The sequence below is a fragment of the Lissotriton helveticus genome, chromosome 10 (assembly GCF_964261635.1).
Source record: "Lissotriton helveticus chromosome 10, aLisHel1.1, whole genome shotgun sequence".
Lineage (NCBI taxonomy): Eukaryota > Metazoa > Chordata > Amphibia > Caudata > Salamandridae > Lissotriton > Lissotriton helveticus.
Genome location: NC_136071.1, coordinates 170,607,465 through 170,626,220, shown reverse-complemented (window position 1 = coordinate 170,626,220; position 18,756 = coordinate 170,607,465). Strand labels below are relative to the sequence as shown.

The 18,756-nt window shown below is 41.6% G+C and overlaps 1 protein-coding gene across 1 annotated transcript in view; it reads right to left on the bottom strand.

The window, feature by feature from the left end:
* Positions 1 to 18,756, bottom strand: part of FOXK1 (forkhead box K1) — a 459,662-nt gene that overhangs the window by 58,312 nt on the left and 382,594 nt on the right. Inside the window, exon 8 of the mRNA XM_078665011.1 lies at positions 6,980 to 7,207. Within this exon, the coding sequence (XP_078521137.1) occupies positions 6,980 to 7,207 (228 nt within the window). The remainder of the gene's footprint in view (positions 1 to 6,979; positions 7,208 to 18,756) is intronic.

Here is an 18,756-nt window from a genome sequence, read left to right as displayed (position 1 = left end):
CAAACCCTTTGTGAAAGTGCTCAGGCAGAGCCTTTGTGATGTGAATTGGTTAAGGAACAGCTACTACCCCTCAGCTACTCCCCCTCATCAACTCCGAAAGGCCCATCCTGCCAACATCTATCTTTCCTTTCTCTCACTGTCTGAGAGCAATACACAAAGTCCAACTGCCAGCAGTCCCTAGTCATTGGACCCAGGATTGGGCCCTGGGTATCAAATGGTTAGGACAGGAAAACAGCAACTTCCTAGAAGTGGCATTTTCAGAATTGTGGTTAAAAATTTGACTTTACCATTAAAGAGGGCTTTTAATTACAATTCTTTAGACACCATCGTGATCTATCTACCTGCTCCCGATTGGAAGTTACAGCTTGTTAAATGTAATAAGGTAACTCCAATGTTATCCTATGGTAGACCTTGCAATGGCGAACAATGAATTTAGGGGTTTTTCACTATCAGGACATATAAAACTTAAAAATACATGTCCTACTTTTCAAATACATGGCACCCTGCCCTGTGGGATGTTTAGGGGCCTATGGGTGACTTATATGCATTAAAAAAGAATGTTTAAACCTGGCAAAAGGTTTATTTTTTCAGGTCGAAATAGCAGTTTAAAACTGCACCCACTGGCTACAGTAGGAGGTCTGAGGCATGTTTAAAGGACTACTTAAACGGGTGGCACAATCACTACTGCCGGCCCGCTAGTAGCATTCAATTCACAGGTCCTGGGCACATGTAGTATCACTTTCCTAGGGACTTACAATTAAATTAAAAAGGCTAATTGGTTGTAAGCCAATTCTGTATTACACAGGGAAGAGACGGAGACCAGGAGCTGATAAAGGTCCAGTACCCGTGCTCCAAAAGGCACTAGATGTTTAAAAAATGGGGGGTAACTGTTCCTGATAAGGCACAAATGCATGCCACGAGAAAAGAGACTAAACTGCTAGGTACTAAACCAGATACAGTACATGCATTAGAATGTAAATCACAGGGGTACATTTATCCTTTAATTTCCATGGGATTGAGACAGAATTACCGGATGCCAGGGGTGGCAACCGCGAATTGAGATTAAGGCAAAAGGAAGAACGGTGGATTATGCGAGTACTTGCGGTTGATAAGGGTCTTAACATCGACAATGATCTTCAGTATTTTTTAGGAAATTAATGGGTCCTAGACCGCATTGTCACCTGCATTTCCTGTCTCAATATTCGCGATGTTTGTATCCATGAGATGACACAATACTTGTCTAGATAGATTGAATCAAGAGAGATGAAGGTTATTTACAGAATTTACCACCAAACTGTTTTCTGTAATATATACGATTGGATTTATTGCGCAATATGCAGCTATTTTTGTCTCTTGTCCCTCACTTTATACTTCTTGTGAAGTCCTGCACTATCAAATAAGAGATGTACATGTGGATGTAACTCGTATATATATGGATTTTTCATCTTATTGAAACCAATATAATTGTATTTTGTTTATGTGGTAAGTTATGACTGATACATGTACAGTAACATTTATGAGATTGTCATTTCATTTGTTGAATAGTGTTATATAATGTGAACCATATTCGCATGAGCGATTTAGGATTTGAACTTCTAATAAGATCACATCTGCTATTTTTCTAATCTTCTGCAGGAGGAAGTTATGACTGATGCTAGTAAATTGATATTTATGAAATTGTAATTTCATTTGTTGAATAATGTTATATAATGTGAACTACATTCACATGAGCGATTTAAGATTTGAACTTCTTATAAGATCACATCGGCTATTTCTCTAATCTTCTTTCTTACATTAATCCACTTCCCGCTCCTTACTAACATTAATTTTGATAATAGAAATGTTACTACGTATTTTTATAACAGAATTTTGATTTCAAAAATAGGCATTGACTTCTTGGAGAGATTGCGGTATTTAAGAGCGGTCTTTACTCAAAACCCCCTTTAAGATGGCGGCCGTCTCCAACAGCGTAATAAGTCCTCTTTCTAAGTGGTGTAGTGGCAGATGCATAAATAGAACACGCAAAGATGGTGCCGTTGAAAGACGCCGATCCACATGCGCGTGCCGGGAACGCCACACTCACCGGTAAGCGCACCTTCCGATGTAGGACGTTTTTGTTTTTTTAGATGATACCATAGCCTGTCCCTGATTTTATTATGTAATAATGGTTGTTACGTTTTCAGAAAGTGACACATTTCTAGTGACACCGCTCTTTGGGATTAAAGTGTGAAATATGCCGTATGCCCGACTATATGCACTATAATCAATGTAACGATTAGATTAGGACTGTGCCACTTCTACTGGGTTAATGACTTGTAAATATGTCTGGCACACACGAGTGGTTTCACGTCTTGATTAAAGACCATATAATTAAGTGAGCATGACATACGAATATTTTCTTCCCTCTCGAGAGGTTAATGTCGATACATATTAGTGGTCGTGATTACTTTTTTTAATATAGATTATAGGTTACTTGATGAATAGATACATTGGTTTTCTCCTCTTTGCCATTGATAGGTCCATCTTCGACTGAGATATTTAAACGACACTGTTAGGAGAGGTTACACATCCTCCTCCTTACACGATTTAGCACAAGTGAGTCTGCTATTATTGTACCTCCCCCAAATATGAGGCTCTAATTATTGTTTGTTTCTCTTTATTTACAAGTGGTTTTGCTTCACAGAACTTTGACTGGGATTTTTTACGCTTCCAGTTTGTTGACACTTGCCTTTTTGCTTGAGTGCAATCACTGATACAATTAGGTGAGTGTTCTTTGAGTGATGACCTTTCTCCCGTATATGACAGGCACAAAATGCATGCGATGCAATGCCTGTTCTCTTTTATTTCACCCATAATTAACTAGGAACGATGGTTGCGATATTCACTCCGTCTTCCCTAATCATGGGACACTATAGTGTTTTTTCCTAGTATAACGATACTTTCTGGTGGTGTTTTCCGCACTTTTTTCATTACACAAACATAAAATGACTTACTGACACATCTGCCTTTCTTTTTCCGTTTCACTTCTGTTGGTTTGGATTAAATCCTTGGTGGTTTGCGCTTACTTCTCACAATGAAAACTAATTCTCTGTATTAGGATTTGGCACACTGTATGCTCAAATAGAATTCACATGCAGTTTATGTTTCGATATATTGACTGTGTGTTTTGTAACATTCTAGCCCTGACGAAGTCTGTGGTTGGTACCACAAAAGACGAGACACCTGTTGGCTAGGCTCGAGTGTGAGGATCATCACGGAATAAGAAAAATAAATGAAGAATATGAGAAGCTTGTGTGGACTTTGATTTACTATTAACATTGATTGCTGTAGAATTTAGCTCAGGATATAGCAGAGTGTAGTTGTTTATAGCAGTTGATTTTTCTCACGCTATTTGGTTGATGGTAGATGGCCGTCACCTTATCCTTTGAACTTGGAGACTGTGACTTATCCCACTAATTGCCACCCTGTGCAACTGTCACCCAGCCATCTGTTCGTGAGTGCTTTGACACATACAAACTAACAATATATCTCTTAGAGATAGTTATTAGCATAAGGGGGTCTGACTTGATCGGAGGGTCCGTTGATGTGAAGGATTGCATATGTCTGGGGCTGGTACAATCACCAGAAATAGTTTCACATAGACACACCCACAAGTATCGCCATCATCTAAAAAAGGTAATTGCGCCACTCACGTATCTGATTATGCTTCGCCATCTCAATAACATAATTATGCTCACCACATGCTCTCTTTACAATCTGATCAAGTAGGACTCCTTATGCAAATAACTATCTAATAGGGGTATATCATATGTTTGTCTGTGTCCTCATTTCTCTCTCCTTATTTGTCTAGGTCGAACCAAGAGTGTTATAAGGAGAGTGTAAAGCATTTTATCACTAGTTAGCAGTAGTAAAATATGCAGAGACCTAAAAGCCAACAAAAACAGAGTTGGTTAACAGGAGGGTGAGGGCATGAAGTTTGGGGATGACCCTGACGAAAAAGGGGCAAGTCCATCAATTACATTTATAGAAGCTGGAGCAGATATGCCATTTTCTTTGGGCAAAGCTTTTATTACAATATTTCTTAAAAACGGAAAAGGTTCCGTCTGCTCTTTTTTTGACCTATACCATTAACAAATTGTGACACTAAAGTCTACTAAAAAAAATTGGCAAATTTATTTGCACAAAGAATTTCAAACTTGATAAGCAGTTTGTCCCTCATGGTGAGTCACAGAGAACACAAATATGGCTACCTACATTTTTGAAGTTGTAGTAAAACTTGGCATACTGGCAGGTATGAATATGCTGGATGCTGAGAAGGCTTTTACAGGGTCTTCTGGCGTTTTCTTTGTGAAACCCTGTGTATCATAGTATTTGGGCCAAGAATGCTTAGTAGGATAAAGCTGTTGTATACTCTTTCGGCTTCTAAGATAGTTATTTATATATACACAAAAAGGGACCCGGCAGGACTGTCCCCCTCTGTCGGCTGCTGTTTGACCTTCAACTAGAACCCTACTGACAGTATCGGACAAAGTCCTGTCATCTATAGCCCCTTAAACCTAATTTGGCGATATTTAGAATAGCTGCTTATGCGAATGATGTAGTCGTTTTCAAATCTATACCTCAATTTGCCATCTCTGCGTTGGAGGCAGAAGCCTCATGTTTGACACGTTTTCAGGTTACAAAATGAATCTACCCACGACCCTAATTTTATATGACTAACCCAGATTATCTGGAGATTCCCATTAGGTAGAATTGTCTATGTAGAATAGGCAATGTACTTGAAAGTGCAGATTTCTCCCGCCACACACAATATAATAGCATTGAATTATGATTAGCATGTTTCCAAATCTAAACAGATGTTTAAGTGTTAGAATAGTCTGCCATTAGGCCTCATCGGCAGAGGCAACTTAATCAAAATAATGAAATTGCCTAAATCTTTTCTGCTTAGGGCAACAAGTGAATGTTAGCGTCATGCAGTAAGTTCAGATGGCAATACTAGCATTCATTTTAATGCACTTCGCTTCCTCCAACTCCCATTAGACAAAGGTGGTTGGGAATTCCCCATCTGATGATTTTATTTCTGGCCAGCCTTCTCTAAAGTTTTTATTTCACAGTGACACTTCCTCTCTTTATCCACTATTCTTTGATTTGAATTCTCAAACAGGCTTTATCGACCCAGCATAAACATACTTGTTTTACAATCTTATCTGTAAAAGCCACAATTATGAAATTATGAAAAAAGTGGCAATAACCCCAATCACACAATATACATGGATCTGGGATAATTTGGATTTGACTTCTTTCTAATATGGTTATTTTATCAATGAATTAGTAAAATCTGAGAACTTTGCGAGGGTCAGCACTTTCATCCTTTGGCGGACAATATCACCGTACATTGTCCCAGTCAAAATTATAATCAAATATATACACAATAGACATTTCTTCTCTAACAAACTTGTAGACCTCAAGTGTTTGACCAAAACACCCTGTATACTATTGCTCAACGGCAGCAACAAAAGGGCTAGAGTGGTAAACTATACGTATTATTCAATCAAGTCAATCCAGAAAATCTATTTATTTTAGCACAAGGATGGTCTGGTCAATTATCCAAGCGGGTTGATACCAACCACATTGTAGAATCTATTTGATTAAATAATCTCTGTGTTACTGTCTCTAGACTCAAACTACATCACTAAGAGGTCCTACAAGATCTTAATTACACTCCTAAAAGACTACACAAATGGGCAGTCATCCCAACTCCGCATGCTTTTGCTGTGGAAAATTCATGGCAGACACTTCTCATTTTTGTCACGTACTTCCCTCGCACAATATTAGGTTTGGATCTTCGCTGAGATTTCCAAAATTATTCAGGCATGGATTTGCTCAAATTCTAAATAAATAATATTGCGATGCTCTAAGTAAATTCCTGCCAAGATTGCAGGTATTGTACTTTTGATGATAATCTCTACTAGATTTTGCATAGCCCACCAATTTGATAGATACTAATCCCCCTTTAGTAACTACGTGGTGGAATCAGTTCTCAGATAGAAGTGTGCAGCAATTAACCATTGTTAAATACAGACTAGAAAAGAAACGGTTAACACAAACCTGGGCCCCCATTATTAACTGGATGGAAGTCCCTGACAACTTAGGCTGCCATATATTGTCATTTTACCTGTGGCTTTCTCGTGATATATATTTATCCTCTTTCCCTTTGTGTTTTTGTTTATAAGTGCATTAGTAATTTATTGCGGTTATGATACTGTGATGATTCTGGAAATGGAGTACCATGTGTTTATTTTAAAAATAATTGTCTTAAAAAATAAATGGATTGTTTGGTGAGTAAACAACTATGCTTAAAACACCATGCTGCTTAAGAAGCCCATGCAAGCCAGTGCCTTTGTGACAAATGAACACAAAACTTTATTGGTCATCCAAGAACTGTAGTGTGATGGATTTATTGGGGATCCAGTGTGCCCTGCAGAGATTATGCAGAGAGACATGAAGCTCCTAGTTATACAGATGAGCAGCCAATTCAAGCAGAACCTTTGTGAAACACCCGCAACCCAGAGGAGCATAGGGTGCTTCCTCCGTTTGGATTCCTGTATATCCAACCATGTGGACCTATTCTGTATGTTGAGGCAAGACATAATTAGAATGGATTCGACTTGGCATTATCAAAATGAATATTTTATGTGAGGAGGAGACAAATATATGGATATGTAAATGGAGATTACATTTTACTTAACTGTATTGGCGTTAGCAGTGTTCAACGAACATCATAGCGTTTAAGTACAATAGACTTTTAAATCAAAAGGAGATTTTTGGAAATCAAATATAGTTTGTACCCCATGCTGTACATATCTCTACAGATGCTCTTTAAAGAACAAGGATATCTTTTGAAGAACCTTACTATTCGCAGAATTTTACAGCATGCAGGAAAAATATTTTGGTTATACAACAAACATGCAGTACCTACCATAGGTGTTTGCAGCAGAAATGCTGTTTGTCGGAACTGCGTGCTTCCCATTCTGCATAACAGCTCGTACAGGAAGCTGATGCTGTCCGATGGTCACTGGGGTTGCCTGCTGGAGAATGGTCAGGGTTTGTCCTTGCATTCCTGAGGTCATTTGGCTGGCTACTGTCTGAATGACTCGGCTGGCAGTGGGAATTGTAGTAAATGCAATGGTAGGTTTATCCTCAAAGCCTGTTGAACACAAATCGAGAAACACGTGTTGATGCCAATCTGAATGAAGACAAGCATGAGTCCATAGAAAGGAAACAAAGGTTGCTATTTGCAGGGTTGGTGAATTCATTATCTTGAAAGTATTTTGCAAGTGAGCGAAGCATAAGGTTATCTTAAAGGTGCTTCCACTACTGCTCGCCGAATTGAGGTTCTCCGATTACCATCTACTCAAAGGTACCCTGATTTCAAAAGCTATAACAAAGTCTAACATGAATGGAAGTAGTGTAATCAGTCATGCTGCCTTTCCCTTGAACGCGTGTGTCCCCTCCCCAATTACTCTTATAAAGGACTCAAGCAGTGTGATGTTTTAACCAATAGCATAAGACAAGGGAGAAGGGTGTTGAGAACAGGACAGAGAGTACAGACTACAAGTACCTGTGTCCCTCTAAAGATACATTTAGCTAACTTTCATTGTGTCTGTAGTACTTTCTTACTGCGGGTAGATCAAGATGATAAAAACAGGAAGGCAGCAAACACAACACTAGTTGAGCAAATAGATTTCTAAGACCTCTAGGAAAAACTGAGTTCAGCCTTGTGAGGAAGTATCAAAAGTGTACTTGCTTGAAGAATGCATGTGGGATGGCCTACATCATCATCCTGCTTAAATTTAGTCGTCGTCTGCAAGGAATAGCAACAGAAGAAGCAAGGGGTAATCCATCCTGCAACTTTGTTCTTGAATATAAGCCTAAATGCACCTGTGCAGGTGATAAAAATGTTCTCAGACAAATACTTATACCTGGAATTTTTCTAGATAATAAAAAGCATCTTCGATATCGCGTGTGAGCAGCACTTTCTTAGCTGAAGAGATACAATGAAGGGCACAGAGAAACAGATCTCAAATAAATTCACAAAACGAAATCTAAGGATTAAGTGTTTGAAGTACCACTTTGTCCTAAATAAAGATGGTGAATGTTTCAGTGTCCCATAAGCATTCATAAACACTAATGTGACTTGTAGTGATATACTGCATGTGCATCACAACATGGAACTACACATCTGTGCTCTAAATAGGAGCCCATGAGCAGAGCTGGCCTCCTATTTGGAAAGGGTGGATAAAGGATGCAACAATCTCGTTTCAAGTACAAAACAAGCATTTACAATGCAATGGTTTCGCCTTTGGAAAAGTTAGAGCTATTGGCATTGTAAATGACAAAATTTGTATTTATGTGTTGGTTTTGAAAACAGATAAATAAATGGCATTGTCATTTACATTGCCATTAGCTTAATCTCTCGCAATTGTGAGACCTATTGTACCCTACGGACGAGCTCAGCAGACAGCAATTACTACCACATACACACACACCCAGAGCCACACACACACACACACCCAGAGCCACACACACACACACACACCCAGAGCCAGCCCCACACACACCCAGAGCCAGCCACACACACACTATCTAACTATCTGGACAGACGTCTTGTCAAGTATCAGGTTGGTTAGCAAGTGGTTCCTATATTCGACATGCAAGTTTTATTGACCACACTTCATTAATACACGAAGCAATGTCTTTTTTTCTACAAAAGTAGACTGTGCAGATACCTCGTGTGGCTGAATAATGCCAACTGAAAACCTAGGCTCAAATCCCAGCGTCCACGTTTACCCAAATTGTATGATCCTGGGCAGACCACCCTGCAGCGTAGTGCCTCGTGTTTCTTCACTGGCAAATTTGGGAACAACAAGAGGTGATTCTCTTCATGTTATGCACTGTAAAAATGTTATTCATATGTGCCTAAAGATATGATGTTTCTCAGTATCTAACGAGGCCAGATTGTAGGCTGGGTTTGGCCAGGGACTATGGGGTGCATGTGATTTTTCTAAAATTGCCCCACTGTACTTGCACTGTTGTTGTATTTCTAGCACTATGGAAACGTGTCTCTGCCCCTCTCACATCTCTCTGCTTCATGCCATAATACTGCCCACAGACACCCAATAAAACGCAGATTCTATCAATCAAGCACAAAAAGATTTCGCTGTTTACTCAATTCCCTAGAAAGCGCTCCGAAGCCTCGTTCGTCATTGAAAGCGCTATTGAAAATAAAATGCTAACATGGAATGATAATACTATGGGGCGGTAGGTTAAACAAGCACTGAAATACAATTAAGTAGTCACTTCTAAGCTGATGCTTGAACAGCGCACAACAATAGCACACAGAGAAGACCACATCATGCCTCACCATGAAAACACCTTCTAACAATGCCCACCAATACCAGACACCTAAAAGATCGCTGCTTCTTGACTAACTAGATCATATAATAATTTTTAATATCAACTGTATAGTAAAGCTATGGCTATATAAATGCAATTACAATACAATTATGCTATTTTTTATATTTTTAGTAAGTCAGTGAGAGACTGCACAGGATACATAGAGCATGGGCTGGGATGAGGCTCAGGGGAAGAGTGGGCAGAGCAGCGGCTTAACGAAAGGTGAGGGGGCTACCCACTTTCTGGACCCTGTCCGGAGCTTTCAGTGCACCGGCCTGCCACACCTGCAAAATTCCGGAGGGGGCCCCCTGGAGGTTGTGAGACCTCCGCATTGCGGAGGCTATGGGGCTAATGTTACCTGCTGGGGTAGAGGGGCAAGAGACAAAAGGGGTAAACAGGGTAGATAGCAAAAGATAGGGCTAGACAGCATGAGACAGCTGGCAGGGTGCAAAAGCATGTTGTGCAGCGCTGCACTGGTGCTATTTAAAACCGGTACGTAGAAAAACAAAAGAAACCGAGGGACAGAAAGAGGGGAATTAGAGAGACGACAGAAGTGACATCCTACACACAAGAGACTGCTAAGAGCAGAGGGCTGGACAGGCCTGACAGCCGGGGGGAGGGGGGGAAGGAGTATCAACACAATGGAGAGAAACCTGGAAAGAATGAGGAAGTGAGGCCGTCCCCAAAGTTCCGTTGTCCCAGGCTCGTCCCCTCCCACACACACCTGCACTTCAAGCGCTGATGACCACTTTCGGCTTCGTGGCACACACTGCACCCTGTCACAAGGTCACAGTGTGCGACAGTTACAGCAGCCTCCGTCTTAAGCACGTGAGTAATAAAGGGGTTGGCCCTTGAGTACTCGGGGACCTGGGTCCATGAAGCAGTACTAAGAAAATCGGATCCGAGTAGTAATTGACTTAATGTCTAATAATATGTGAAACTTAATTTTAACACACAATCACCATTAAATTTGATCAATTGACAATGAATTTTGCAAAAAACCCTTCAGAAAGCTCTTCATATTTATTCATGCAGAGTTATTAATTGATCATTTAACAATAAATTTTTCAACACGTATAACCAAGTTATTTCAATGTAATTGCTGAGTCATTACATTTTGGAGTGCTCTCGTGAGGAAAGGAAAGGATGTGTATAGGGAGTGAGGGACAGGGTAAAGGTGCTGTGACATATTGAAAACATCATATTAAAATCCAAAAACGCCTTTACAAACACAATTTATGAGAGAAAGTTCCCAAATGACATCACTCATAGGTTCAAATCAATTCCATTAGTTTAGTCCTATGGTGTGTGGAGATGGCGTAGTTCTACGTTTCGACCCCCGTAATAGTTAAAGGGTTAGTTCAAGCCTCATGCTGGGGTCTTCGTCAGGAAGGTGACTGGGAGAGCCTAAAAATAATAATATACAGACTGGTTACAGTTCATGAGGTGATTGTGAAAATAATACCTGAAAGGTAATAGGGGATTGGTACCTACATCAGTAGGCGGTAGCTGTCTGTACCGTCTTCCTAGAAAGGGCCATGGTGGGCTCCTCGGGTTTCTATAATAAATTAAACGAAGTCTCAGAGGACTAACATAGGACTTAGAGCCTATATGGGGGGTTGTGCGGGAGAAGGACTTACTTATAAAGTATTCATCCTGGCCAGTTATCTGCTGAAATGAATTAAACAGGTTTTGAGGTCGGGTCCCGTGCTGTGGAATCAATCTGTAATTTTTAAAATAAAATAAAAGGCGCCATCAGTATTGTGACGGGCGCGAGGACGAACTTAGTAGATGTATCAAAAAAAGCACACAAATGTGTGCGCATTGTCAATTATAGTTAAAGAACACAAAGGGTGAGAGAATTCCCTTCTTTCTCCGTCATCGCGGCGTTTAACCAAAGTGAATTACCTCTAAAGCGGGAGAAGAAATTGCCAGGAGTTCGCTGGGTTGCCTTCCAGCGTCTGTCTCACCTCGCGGTGCAGCCGCTCATTGCTGATGGAAGAGGGCTCGTCACTTGCGGGCCAATCAGGGTAGACTAACCCTGAGAGGTATGACGTATGGAGAGACTCTCTCAGGGGATCGGGTGGAAAGTCCCATTTAGTGAGAGGGGGATGTATCTATTTAAAAATATGACTAAGATCCCTGGTCTTTGCGAGGCAAACACAATAGCGACATAATGCACGGTGTTAACAGTGATTGTAAAACATGCAGCGTTATTATACCATCTTACACACATTACTGGTATAATCAAACGGTTGAAATCGGCAATAATTGCGAATACAGAGTTTCCAATGACTGCATAGGAGACGTGCAGAGCCTGGGTTCGGAATACTTCAAGAAATAATATAGTGGCAACAAGGATTTACAAAAAGGTACCGTTGGGAAAAAATTATTATATACATGGTTGGTTCAATGGTATAGTGTCAGCAATGATTTCACATCTGGTACCTTTACGAAAAAACATACATGATTAGATCAATGGTCTACTAGGAGAAGGAGATACCTAGAATTGGATTGAGTAGCTTAGAGTGGGATGACCGTGTGGTCATGGTGTGTCTGGGTTGGGAGAGAATTATCTATTCTGGATTGGGAGGAGGTCTATTCTGGATTCAAACCAGCCATTTGTGCAAAGTTGGCATCAAGTTCGTTAAGCCCTCCGCTTATGGTCTGAAATTTGTGCATCCATTTGCATTCCCTAACGTCGAGGATTGAATTTAGACTGCCCCCACGCGGTCCCCGTGAGATTTTCTCAAGCACTAACCATCTGATGCCCCCATTGTGGAGCAGCGGACAGACACAGCAAAAAGTAAAGAATCGAATTTTCCAGCACTGCAGCAGGATCCGCTGCTCCACAATGGGGGCACCACTCGTGGACCACTTCAAAACTAATGACCATGCTCCTGAATCAATCAGATGGTTAGTGCTTGAGAAAATCTCACTGCGGAGCGGAGGGCTTAACAAACTTGATGCCAACTTTGCACAAATGGCTGGTTTGAATCCAGAATAGACCTCCTCCCAATCCAGAATAGACAATTCTCTCCCAACCCAGACACACCATGACCACACGGTCATCCCACTCTAAGCTACTCAATCCAATTCTAGGTATCTCCTTCTCCTAGTAGACCATTGATCTAATCATGTATGTTTTTTCGTAAAGGTACCAGATGTGAAATCATTGCTGACACTATACCATTGAACCAACCATGTATATAATAATTTTTTTCCAACGGTACCTTTTTGTAAATCCTTGTTGCCACTATGTTATTTCTTGCAGTATTCCGAACCCAGGCTCTGCACGTCTCCTATGCAGTCATTGGAAACTCTGTATTCGCAATTATTGCCGATTTCAACCGTTTGATTATACCAGTAATGTGTGTAAGATGGTATAATAACGCTGCATGTTTTACAATCACTGTTAACACCGTGCATTATGTCGCTATTGTGTTTGCCTCGCAAAGACCAGGGATCTTAGTCATATTTTTAAATAGATACATCTCCCTCTCACTAAATGGGACTTTCCACCCGATCCCCTGAGAGAGTCTCTCCATACGTCATACCTCTCAGGGTTAGTCTACCCTGATTGGCCCGCAAGTGACGAGCCCTCTTCCATCAGCAATGAGCGGCTGCACCGCGAGGTGAGACAGACGCTGGAAGGCAACCCAGCGAACTCCTGGCAATTTCTTCTCACGCTTTAGAGGTAATTCACTTTGGTTAAACGCCGCGATGACGGAGAAAGAAGGGAATTCTCTCACCCTTTGTGTTCTTTAACTATAATTGACAATGCGCACACATTTGTGTGCTTTTTTTGATACATCTACTAAGTTCGTCCTCGCGCCCGTCACAATACTGATGGCGCCTTTTATTTTATTTTAAAAATTACAGATTGATTCCACAGCACAGGACCCGACCTGAAAACCTGTTTAATTCATTTCAGCAGATAACTGGCCAGGATGAATACTTTATAAGTAAGTCCTTCTCCCGCACAACCCCCCATATAGGCTCTAAGTCCTATGTTAGTCCTCTGAGACTTCGTTTAATTTATTACAGAAACCCGAGGAGCCCACCATGGCCCTTTCTAGGAAGACGGTACAGACAGCTACCGCCTACTGATGTAGGTACCAATCCCCTATTACCTTTCAGGTATTATTTTCACAATCACCTCATGAACTGAAACCAGTCTGTATATTATTATTTTTAGGCTCTCCTAGTCACCTTCCTGACGAAGACCCCAGCATGAGGCTTGAACTAACCCTTTAACTATTACGGGGGTCGAAACGTAGAACTACGCCATCTCCACACACCATAGGACTAAACTAATGGAATTGATTTGAACCTATGAGCGATGTCATTTGGGAACTTTCTCTCATAAATTGTGTTTGTAAAGGCGTTTTTGGATTTTAATATGATGTTTTCAATATGTCACAGCACCTTTACCCTGTCCCTCACTCCCTATACACATCCTTTCCTTTCCTCACGAGAGCACTCCAAAATGTAATGACTCAACAATTACATTGAAATAACTTGGTTATACGTGTTGAAAAATTTATTGTTAAATGATCAATTAATAACTCTGCATGAATAAATATGAAGAGAGCTTTCTGAAGGGTTTTTTGCAAAATTCATTGTCAATTGATCAAATTTAATGGTGATTGTGTGTTAAAATTAAGTTTCACATATTATTAGACATTAAGTCAATTACTACTCGGATCCGATTTTCTTAGTACTCCGTCTTAAGCACAGCGCAGCCTCACGCCGCATGAAATAATATAATATATAGATGCAATACTTTTCACTTCTGAGGTATAACTTGGCCGCAAACATGTATTACCAATTTAAATACACATTGTCAGTTCATATATAATTTACCAATAAACATATTGTATTACTCCCTGTATATTTCATACTCACTTAAACTTTCTATAATACTCACAAAGTATAGTTTCTACTTAAATTCTGTAAGTTAGCACAAAAAGTGTATTTATAGCATTTTCTTCAAAATTGTATCCTGTTGGTGTATCTTAAAATTCACCATTTGTCAAATGCTTAATTTCCCTTATAAAGTTGATAAGACTATTGTCAGCTTCATTTGCCACTCCAATGCCATAACTTATAACCAAAAATGCACTTTCATAGTTTTGTACCCATGTACAAGTTTTAATGTAGTGGTGTGAAGTGCAAGTCACTTCAGCACCATACATTATCACACACAGGTTAATTGTCATAAACATATTTCCAAACTTGTCTCTAAACGTAGACTGTTTGTATTCGTAAGGTGCCATGTATTATTTAATTTTGTCTTTAAGAGAAACAATTGTCTATACTAAACGTGTGTTAACACATAATTTTATCACACATATATTTCACCAGGCAGCAAAAGTGTTTGAGGTGTACGGATTGAGTTAGACAGATATCTGCATTTTCCCATAGAGCAGGCTGTGCAATACCCCCAGGCAATCAGAGGCAGATACCCTTGAAAGTTACAGACCCTCAGAGCCTACAGATGTCTTCTTTGTATTGACAGTTGTGTAACTAGCTTCGTGCACCGAACCTCCGTGTGCTATATGTATTTACACACTTACAGCTCTTATGACAATGCAACGACATGAAAAGTGAATGCACAGTTACTCCTGCTTAAAAAGGTCACATGGAGAAGGACTGGAATAAGAGTGCAGGGGCATTTTCTGGAAATAAAAAGAGTGATATTTTGAGAGGAAATGATGACACTACACTGTAAGGTCTTAGGGCGGTTGTGGCAAACAGAGCAGCTGTTCTTAAAGAGAGCACTTTATGAGCAGGGCTTGGTGTAGGCGCAGTTTGCAGAACGGATACATTTCCGGGGCAGGGGTCGGTGAAGGAAACTCCACCAGTCGGGGCAGGGGCTGACGCAGGAGCAGGGATAACGAGAGAACTGTAGATGGGGCGATAACGTGGCCCCCGGGAGGAAAAGATGCGGACGCAGGGACGGGGTCTGAGGTAGCAACAGAGACAGGCGCAGGAACAATGTCTGAGGCAGGACCAAAGATTGGTGCAGGAACAAGGTCCGAGGTAGGGAAGAGGTCTGAAACAGAGGCAGTTCCAAGACAGAGTGGAAACGGCCCCTCAGGCAGAAAAAGAGGCAGGAGCTGGAATGGCCGGTAGGTCACCTGTGATTAATGCGGGGTCTGTATAAAGAACAGAGAGAGGCCAGCCTACGAGCAGGGGCAGCTGAAAGAAGCTGCCACTGTGACCATGACAGAGCTGAGGGCCTCTCAGCCCCGGGCCTCTGCTCTCCAGCGTGCTGGGAGCTGTCCGCAGTGGTGGTGCTGACTCTCCAGGCGCCGCCTCGGGCTGCAGCCTGGCTCTGACTGGAGGGTCTGGCTATAGCACACTTGAAGCTGAATGAAGAGGCACGGGTGGGCCTGCCTGCCTCCAGGCATGCCCTGCCCTTAAGTTCAGACCGCGACGGCCTTGCATCTGTTAATCCCCGGGATTAACAGATGCAAGGCCGGGGTCGGTCCAGTGCACCGGACCGCTGTCCACCCTCGCCTCTTTCAGAAGCAACGCTGTGAGTTTGGCACTTACAGGTAATCTTGTTTGCAGTTTGTACTTTCACCAAGGAAGGCGGACTCAAACTTAAATATATATATATATATATATATATATATATATATATATATATATATATATATATATATATATATATCTACTCAGAATGAATCTAGTGAAGGAAACGGGTTAGCATACCCCCATGAACACTCCACCACTTCACCATTAGAAGGGACGGGCAGACCTCTGCCTGAAGCCCAAAGATATGCTTGGGGTAAAACCCCTCCACAAAGGACTACACGGAAGGTGCATGGTTTCTTGCCCCCTTCCACCCTCCACTGAAACCACCCAAGACTGAAGCCAGCTTTACAGCTGCGAGTGACTCTTCCTACTCATCTGGAAAGAGGATAGTGCACAAAGGCACGGGGCGCCATGGCACTTTTCCAAGCGGCCATTACTTGCAGCAGGAAAACCAAACAAGTCAATTGGAAGCAGGTGTGTGTGTCCAAGATCACAAAGTGAGCAACTGAATGAAACTTCCCTAATCCGTTCAAATAATGCTGTTTTGTGTCTCAGAAGACAATGCCTGGAAAATAAACTTTTTTTTACATGTAATTCAAAGTTATTTTAAGACCTTGTTGTTCACGATTTACTTTCAAAACATGCAAAAGTGGGTAAGTATGGGAAAGGCGGTCCCGGCGCTTACAGGCAATAATTAATTAAACACCTACCTGACGACGACGCCTGCATCGCTCAACAGTCGTAAGACGTAGAAACAAGAAACAAGTCAGGTCCCGGGCCGGCAGCCGATCACAGCGCGGCCCGGGAAATGACATCACGGGGGTGTCCCGGGCCGGCAGCCAATCACAGTGCGGCCCGGGGAATGACGTCACGGGGGTGTCCCGGGCCGGCAGCCAATCACAGCGCGGCCCGGGACACACGGCAACAAGGGGCGGGACTTAAAAAAAAGAGTCAGAAACGCCCACGATTCGCGTTCTGACCGGGAAAAATTGATTGACATTGATGTCTTCCAATGGCTAGCCTCCATTTATGGAGCTAGCCAATGGAAGAAGGGGCGGTTTCAAGACCCCACTACTGAGATAACATTAGATTTCGCCCTGTGCGAGCACTGCTGTGCAGTGCTACCGCCAGGGCAAAACCTAAACATTCCCATGGCCTACTCCAGTAACCTCAGTGGCCACCGCAAAACTCCGCAGATCTTTACCTTTATGCGTGACTGCACCAGGTAAGAAGATTGCTGCCAGTGAGCAAGGCCCACCAACAAACGCCTAAATTCAGGCTCTTATACGTGGAGGTGAATTTTCCAGATTTAAACTTCCATCATTCCCATAGTATGCCATGAATATCCACCATTATGCCCTGGCTAGGTGCCATCATGCCAGAGAGAGCTCCCATCAAAGGAAGTACCAAATACTCAGAATCTGGAGGCGCACCAGTAAGGCAGGTATATATAATGTTGTCCTCAGACCAAGTAAGAAGACTAGCAGCCATTGAGAAAGGCCCAGTTTGAAATACCTAAACTCTAGCTCTTATACTAGGACTTGGTGATGCATTTTTTCGAGGTAGCCTCCCATAATTGCAAAATAAACCATTATTGGTGTCCACTAAATTAAGGGTAGCCCCAAATGTCCAATGTGCTGATAGGAACCAGTTGAAGGGGACAGGCCAACAAATTAACGGGGACAGCTGAGCCAAGGATCTGGCTTGGATGTTAGAGCCCGTGCACAAACTAAGCCCTGTAAATGCTGATTTTCCAAGTCATACACCAAGCATAATGTAAAATATGAGAAGATCTCTTCAATATTAAAAAAGTTCATTTCTTTAGCATGTGGAAGTTTTGATATCAATATGTCACCTTACAGCACCGCACTGAAAAGTACTTTATTAAAAGTGAAATAAAATGTTTGCCTAATATCACACACGAAGTGGGGAACCAAAATTATCCAGGTATTCGGATTGCCTTTTGTACAAATCAGCCAGCAAATTGGTATCTATTTGTCTTTCCTTATGTTATGATTTTGTTTTTACCTCTTTATGTACTTTTCTGCAGTTCTTATCTAGAGGAGCTCAAACCGAAGGTATTGCAGTGCTTTAAATAAGCGCCTGTTACATTACACTAGATAACCAGTCATTGTTTATCGGGATGGGGAGATTAGCCCAGAACCACAGGATGCTGAGCCTACACTGACACGTGTACCTGAATCCTCAGGTCCAAAGTCCACAGCTCTGGCCCTAATGCCACATCCATCAAACAAGTAGGGAGGCAGCCCAAAGTCACATGAAAGCTTGGCTCGATATGGTCCCAAGGTTCCAACATGCCCTCCAGCTGAGCAAAAGCCAGGCTTCAGGCTCGAGCTTTCAGTGACTCACCCACTTCTAGAACCTGTCAGCCAGTCAAACACATACAAATACACATTCAATAAACGCAATCAGCAAAGGTGCCACTCTATCACTTTCAACCCCCACTCCACCACTGCAGTGCCATTGTGCCCAAACTACTCCACTCACACCTGCTAGGCAAGACTAGCGCAGAGGCATCCTCAGATCTGCTCCCGTGCAAAGCAATGGTTAAAGTGACGTTCTAGTTAGGAATTATAGTTATATCTTACTTTACATTAAAAAATATCTTAGAAATTTACAGAAAATAAAGTTTAAAGAAACATTCTAGTTAGGCCAACATTTCAATGACAACAAAACGTTTTAAACTCAAGAAAACTACTGAAATTCACCAGCTATATTTATATCTAGTAACTG